The 7,311-nt window shown below is 57.8% G+C and overlaps 2 protein-coding genes across 2 annotated transcripts; both read left to right on the forward strand.

Moving 5' to 3' along the window:
* Nucleotides 1-3,416: 3,416 nt before the first annotated feature.
* On the forward strand, nt 3,417-3,974 carry LOC102240986 (immunoglobulin omega chain). The gene is made up of 2 exons (XM_005880893.2): nt 3,417-3,488; nt 3,565-3,974. Exons 1-2 carry the CDS (start codon nt 3,443-3,445, stop codon nt 3,972-3,974), a joined length of 456 nt encoding a protein of 151 aa, XP_005880955.1. The 5' UTR covers nt 3,417-3,442.
* A 1,688-nt stretch (nt 3,975-5,662) lies between these two features.
* Nucleotides 5,663-6,231, forward strand: LOC102241286 (immunoglobulin omega chain). Its single transcript, XM_005880894.1, has 2 exons — nt 5,663-5,708; nt 5,822-6,231. The coding sequence occupies exons 1-2, from the start codon at nt 5,663-5,665 to the stop codon at nt 6,229-6,231; spliced, it is 456 nt and encodes a 151-aa protein (XP_005880956.1).
* Nucleotides 6,232-7,311: the final 1,080 nt, after the last annotated feature.

Here is a 7,311-nt window from a genome sequence, read left to right on the forward strand (position 1 = left end):
GACTCTGGCCGCTGCTGTGCTTGCCCCGCGCAGGCCTCCTGGGAGCGAGGTGGGAGGAGGGGGACCTGGGTGCTGAGCGGCCTGGGCAGCCATGTGGTGCTGAGCGGGCCCAGGTGTCTGGGAAGCTCTCCACTGGGCAATCACACGCCTGTCCCCTCATGTCTGCTAAGTGCCCATGGGGCCAAGCCTCAGAGTCCCCCCTTGGGCCCTGGGGAGACTTAGGGGAGGCCCTGCCCAGTCCCACCCCTCCTGGATACCACACCGGCCATTGGTTGGCACCAGGGCCTGGGAGGGGTTTTATTGGCCAGAAGAAGGAGCACATTTGCATAAGGAACGCTTTCCCCTGAGTCTGGGGGATAAGAGGACCTGCAGCCGGTGGGCCCAGCAGAGCTCCTGGGTGTCTGCACCATGGCCTGGCGTCCACTCTCCCTCCTCACCCTCCTCCTTCACTGCACAGGTCAGGACGGCCGCAGGGTCCTGGCTCCCAGCTCACTGAGACCCCTCCTCCCCCACACACATGCTGGGAGTGTCCTTCCCCATTGTCCTTCCTCCAGGACATCACGCGTGTCTGTGTTTCAGGGTCCCTGTCCCAGCCTGTGCTGACCCAGCCGCCGTCTGCCTCTGCCTCCCTGGGAGCCGTGGTCAAGCTCACCTGCACCCTGAGCCGGGAGCACAGCACCTACAATATTGGCTGGTATCAGCAGAGACCAGGACAGGCCCCTCGGTACATCATGTACCTTAAGAGCGACGGAAGCCACACCAAGGGGGACGGGATCCCCGATCGCTTCTCGGGCTCCAGCTCCGGGGCCGACCGCTACTTAACCATCTCCAGCCTCCAGTCTGAGGACGAGGCTGAGTACCTCTGCGGAGCATCTCATAGCATCGGAGTGCCGTTTGGGTAGCACAGTGGCTGAGAGCAAGGGGGAAGTGGGACAAAAACCGTTCTTGCGAACTTGCTGCAGATCATCGCACATGGGTGACAGAGAGGCGCTGTCCCGAGCCATTAGAAGCCTCGGATGTTTCTTCCTATTCCTCGCTGTCTACGGAGTCCTGCCATGTGCTCCCTGGGAAGTAGGTGACGAGGCTTCTATAAGGTCAATTGATTACTTAGGAATTTTTTTTGTTAAAAAATAAAGAAGAGAGAAGGTGATCCTGCCGAACCCCTGGTCCTGCTCAGGCCGTTCCATGGGGAGCAGGCACGTGCTCCCCTGCAGACGGACGCCTTCGTCCATGTGTATCTGGGGGCAGTGCCTCTGAATGGCCACTGTTAGAATGTAACTCACTTCACACCTCAGCGAAGGATTCAGACCCTAGAAACAGACTAACAATCCCATTCCCATTTCAGGGGAAAAGAGCGAGAGGGAGAGGGAGACCGAGGGGCAGGGGAGAGAAAGGTATGAAAGTGAGTGCTTTTTAGAATAAGTATTTTGTTATTGATTTCAGAGGCAAAGGGAGAGGGAGAGACAGAAACATCGATGATGAGAGAATCATGGGCTGGCTGCCTCCTGCACGCCCCCCACTGGGGATCGATGCCATCAACCTGGACCTGTGTCCTGACCAGGGATCGAACCGTGACCTCCTGGTTCATAGGTCAACGCTCAACCACTGAGCCACGCCGGCGGGGCTGATTTTTCCTGACACATCTCCACGTTTAGACCAGGGTCTCGGTGTGACAAATGCACCACAAACCCCACACCCAGCCGCACACCTGCTCCTCCTCCTGACCTCACCGGTGTCGGGGCATCCCTGAATCTCAGAGCTGCTGTCCTCCACCTGACACTTGGGCCATTGCTTCCACTCTCCCAGCCTGGGGTTCTGCCGGTCGCCTCCCTGCATCCTGACTCAGGACACGTGCATTTCCACACCCCGCCCCAGTTTTCTCTGCTGTCATTTATTCCAGCCTCCCCAGAATGTCCCCTTCAAGGTCTCCCTGTCCCGTTTCATCTTAGAACTTTCCACAGAGCTAAGTCTCTAACGTGCAGCACTGGCACAGGCACAGCTGGATTAAAAACGTCCCAGCACACAGGGCGTGGTCTCAGTGCAGCCGGACAAGCCATGGGCCCGCGCTGCCTGTCCCTACTGGAGCCAATTCAGCAGAGACAGGGAGGAATAATATGAGCATTGATTCCCATCCTGCCGGCAGCCTGGGAGAGCAGCGGGTCACCCACAGACACCTGCTCTGCCCCCCATAAGCCCGCTGCTTGTATTGGGGAGAAGGACAAGGAGTACAGGGGACGTTGGCAATGGGTGTGCCAAATGGGCAGTTCACAGGTAATGGGGCTGGAGATTCGCAAAGGCCTGTGGGTGTGCAAAGGCCTGTGGGTGTGCAAAGGCCTGTGGGTGTGCAAAGGCCTGTGGGTGTGCAAAGGCCTGTGGGTGTGCAAAGGCCTGTGGGTGTGCAAAGGCCTGTGGGTGTGCAAAGGCCTGTGGGTGTGCAAAGGCCTGTGGGTGTGCAAAGGCCTGTGGGTGTGCAAAGGCCTGTGGGTGTGCAAAGGCCTGTGGGTGTGCAAAGGCCTGTGGGTGTGCAAAGGCCTGTGGGTGTGCAAAGGCCTGTGGGTGTGCAAAGGCCTGTGGGTGTGCAAAGGCCTGTGGGTGTGCAAAGGCCTGTGGGTGTGCAAAGGCCTGTGGGTGTGCAAAGGCCTGTGGGTGTGCAAAGGCCTGTGGGTGTGCAAAGGCCTGTGGGTGTGCAAAGGCCTGTGGGTGTGCAAAGGCCTGTGGGTGTGCAAAGGCCTGTGGGTGTGCAAAGGCCTGTGGGTGTGCAAAGGCCTGTGGGTGTGCAAAGGCCTGTGGGTGTGCAAAGGCCTGTGGGTGTGCAAAGGCCTGTGGGTGTGCAAAGGCCTGTGGGTGTGCAAAGGCTCCTCTGAGCCCCCCGCAGGGACAGATCCTCTTTGCTCTCTGTTCCCTTCGCTGTGTCCTTAGCTGCACAGAGCGCCAGGCTCTCCTGGGTCAGGGTTCCTGTGCGCCCGAATCAGGGATGGTCACACCAAGGCTGCACCTGAGGGATGAGTCTCAGGTGCTGGAAGCACAGGACTCAATGACTTGGGTGAAGCAGGTTTTGGAGCAGGTTGGGGGTTAAGGGGCTCGCCTGGGACCAGCAGAGGGCGCCGCGAGACCGTGTATGAGGGTTTCTGCAAACCAGGGCCTCCCAGCTGGGCGGCCTTCCAGGGACCCCAGACCCCAGGGCTGGGCCCTTTGATTCTTATGAGAACTGGGCAGGCGTGTCGTCTCTGGGCCTGACCGAGTCCCCTGCACGTGGCTGTGTGTGGCCCCAGCAGCTGCTTCCTCCCAGCCCATCTGTGCCCCTGGGAGAAGGGCAGGGGGTGGGGCACATTTGCATGAGCAGCCCCTCCTCTGCGAAGCCAGCTGGGCGGGGATAAGAGGAGCCTGGAGCCTGGAGCAGCTCAGCCTCTGCTCTGAGGATCCAGGATCAGCTGTGAGCACCATGGCTTGGACCCCGGTGCTCCTCGTGCTCCTCGCTCACTGCACAGGTAGCCACAGGCCTCGGGGACCCGGAGCACCTGCCCCCTGAGCCTTCTATTCACTCCCATGTGTCTGTGTCTGCAGGGTCCCTCTCCCAGCCTGTGCTGACTCAGCCGCCCTCCCTCTCTGCATCTCCGGGAGCATCAGCCAGACTCACCTGCACCCTGAGCAGTGGCTCCAATGTTGGTGGATACACTATATACTGGTACCAGCAGAAGCCAGGGAGCCCTCCCCGGTACCTGCTGTACTACTACACAAGTACAAGCTTGGGAACTGGGGTCCCCAGCCGCTTCTCTGGATCCAAAGACACGTCGGCCAATGCGGGGCTCCTGCTCATCTCGGGGCTGCAGCCTGAGGACGAGGCCGACTATTACTGTCAGGTGTACCACAGTAGTGCTAAGCACAGTGACACACACAGACGGGGAAGTGCGACAAAAACCTCGGCCTCCTTGCTCCAGGCTCCTGACACATCTACTGAGGCAGGAAATGTCTGACTGGTAACCACAGGCCTAAGCCCCGGGGTTTGTGGTTGAAGTGATGCTGGGAGCGTAGGTACTAAATATCCACAAAGGAAGAGAGTGAAGGGGACAGACACTGTTAAGCACAGTACACGCGGGAGCAGAGCCGCCTGCTTCCCTAGGAAGGTACTGCCTCACACCCTCCAGGGAACCCCTGGTCCGTTCCCGCAGATCAGGGGGAAGGGATAGGACAACGAAGGGGGCGGCGAGCCCATGAGCTGCAGGAGCCAGGATGGCACAGAGAGGCCGGTCAGGCCACCTGGGAAAGGATCAGACGGGAAGGGACGCAATCCCAGAAGATCCAAGAAATAGGTTGGTTCCGGTGGACCCTCCAGCAGCCCAGGGAGCTTAGGAAATGGACTGGTTAGTTGGCAAAGGGCCCCTGGTCCTTCCCAAAGCGGAGATAATATAATCAGCTAAACAAAGGATCTCGATCTCTCTCTCTCTTTCTCTCTCCCCCCCTCTGTCTCTGTAACAGCCCCTTGCCCTGTGCACTCACTCACACATTCTCTCTGAAGCAGGGATGTTGGTGTAGCAGCCGCCTGGGGCCCACGGACCACCGGGCTCCAAGGGCTGAGCTTTCATAAGGCGCAGGGTCTCTGGGCATTGGCCCCATTTCTGGCCCCGATGAGGACAGATTGTACTTTCCCACGGGGAACGGACAGATATGGGACGCTGGCTCCTGGGTCAGCCAGCTGACACCACGCCACAGCCCCCCGCCCTGGGTCCTGGGATGCTTTCCCTGAGACTCTGTGAAAGAACAGTTTCCACTGGCAAGGATTCCGCACTGTGACTCTTCCCCCTTTCAGTGTGAAAGGCGCATGATGACTCTTAAACGTTAAGATGAACTAAAATGTGTGCCGATATGACAACGACAATGCCCGTGAAACACAGGCGGAACTGACAACATATTTTCCATAGTAGCAAACCAATGGGACAGAAGGTGAAGTCCACCCGCATGACAATCAGAGGCCCCGATATTTCTTAGGAAAGTTCAGGCTTCACCACCCTCGTGTGTGTGTGTGTGTGTGTGTGTGTGTGTGTGTATGTCTCTGTGTGTGTGTCTGTGTCTGTGTGTGTGTGTGTGTCTGTGTACATGTGTGAGTGTGCCTTTGTGTGTGTGTGTGTGTGTGTGTTGTGTCTGTGTGTGTGTGTGTGGCAGAGAGTAACCAGGGGATTCTATGATCCTGTGATTACAGCCTCCAGGCCTTGGCTTGTTTCTCCAAAGGACAAAGCTAACCACAGAGAGAATCTACCTTCTGGCCTGTCGTTCCTATAAGAATAAGATTTCATGGAGCCCGACCACCATGGTTCAGTGGTTGAGCATCGACCTATGAACTAGGAGGTCAGGGTTCATTCCCAGTCAGGGCACATGCCCGGGTTGCAGGCTCCATCCCTAGTGTGGGGCATGTTGGAGGCCCGGGGAAGGTCCTAGTAGCTGCCTCCTCCCTCATGTCTCCCAGGGGGACACTCTGAGACTCACCCTAGAGCTCTAGTCTGTCTAACAGCCCAGCTCAGGCTTAGGGGGCGGCCAGTGTGTTACAGGTTCTCCAGGAAGGAAACAAATTTGTGTGCGCGGCCCCTCCCCTTGGAGGCCCGTGAAGAAGATAAGAGAGGCCTGGACCAGGGGCTGCAGCTCAGGTCGCAGCCCGGCTGCTGGCACCATGGCCTGGACTCCTCTCCTCCTCCTGCTCCTCGCTCACTGCACAGGTAGGCACAGGCCTGGGGGCCAGGGGCATCCCTGCTGCACTCCCGCCTCGCTCAGAAGCCTGGGAAGTGTCCCCGTTTCTCACCTTATCACCCACGAGTGTCTGTGTCTGCAGGGTCCCTGTCCCAGCCTGTGCTGACTCAGCCGCCCTCCCTCTCTGCATCTCCGGGAGCATCAGCCAGACTCACCTGCACCCTGAGCAGTGGCTACAATGTTGGTGGATACAGGATATACTGGTACCAGCAGAAGCCAGGGAACCCTCCCCGGTACCTCCTGAACTACTACACAAGTACAAGCTTGGGAACTGGGGTCCCCAGCCGCTTCTCTGGATCCAAAGACACGTCGGCCAATGCGGGGCTCCTGCTCATCTCGGGGCTGCAGCCTGAGGACGAGGCCGACTATTACTGTCAGGTGTATGAAAGTAGTGCTAAGCACAGTGACACACACAGACGGGGAAGTGCGACAAAAACCTCGGCCTCCTTGCTCCAGGCTCCTGACACATCTACTGAGGCAGGAAATGCCTGACTGGTAACCACAGGCCTAAGCCCCGGGGTTTGTGGCTTAAGTGATGCTGGGAGCGTAGGTGCTAAATATCCACAAAGGAAGAGAGTGAAGGGGACAGACACTGTTAAGCACAGTACACGCGGGAGCAGAGCCGCCTGCTTCCCTAGGAAGTTTCCGCCTCACACCCTCCAGGGAACTCCTGGTCTGTTCCCGCAGATCAGGGGGGAGGGATAGGACAACAAAGGGGGCGGCAAGTACATGGCCTGCAGGAGCCAGGATGGCACAGGGAGGCCGGTCAGGCCACCTGGGAAAGGATCAGACGGGAAGGGACGCAATCCCAGAAGATCCAAGAAATAGGTTGGTTCCGGTGGACCCTCCAGCAGCCCAGGGAGCTTAGGAAATTGACTGGTTAGTTTGCAAAGGGCCCCTGGTCCTTCCCAAAGCGGAAATAATACATGATGCAATCAGCTAAGCAAACAAGTGCCCCCTCTTGCCCTGTGCACTCACTCACACATTCTCTCTGAAGCAGGGATGTTGGTGTAGCAGCCGCCTGGGGCCCACGGACCACCGGGCTCCAAGGGCTGAGCTTTCATAAGGCGCAGGGTCTCTGGGCATTGGCCCCATTTCTGGCCCCGATGAGGACAGATTGGACTTTCTATGGGGGAGTGGACGGAGGTGGGACGCTGGGAACCTGGGTCAGCCAGCTGACGCTCACCACGCCACAGCCCCCTGGCCCTCAGTCTCTGGGATGCTTTCCTGAGACCCTGTGAAAGAACAGTTTCCACTGGCAAGGATTCCGCACTGTGACTCTTCCCCCTTTCAGTGTGAAATATTCATGATGACTCTTTAAAGTTAAGACGAACTAAAATTAATGCCAATATGACAATGACAGTCAAATACAGGCAGAACAGAGACACCTTTTCAACAGTAACATCCCAATGGGACAGAAGGTGAAGTCCATCCACATGAGAATCCAGAGGCCCTGATATTTCTTAGGAAAGATCAGCCTTCACCACCGTGTTTGTGTGTGTGTGTGTGTGTATGTATGTGTGTGTGTATGTGTGTGTGTGTATGTATGTGTGTGTGTATGTGTGTGTGTGT

The sequence above is a fragment of the Myotis brandtii genome, unplaced genomic scaffold (assembly GCF_000412655.1).
Source record: "Myotis brandtii unplaced genomic scaffold, ASM41265v1 scaffold6574, whole genome shotgun sequence".
In the NCBI taxonomy this organism is placed as follows: domain Eukaryota; kingdom Metazoa; phylum Chordata; class Mammalia; order Chiroptera; family Vespertilionidae; genus Myotis; species Myotis brandtii.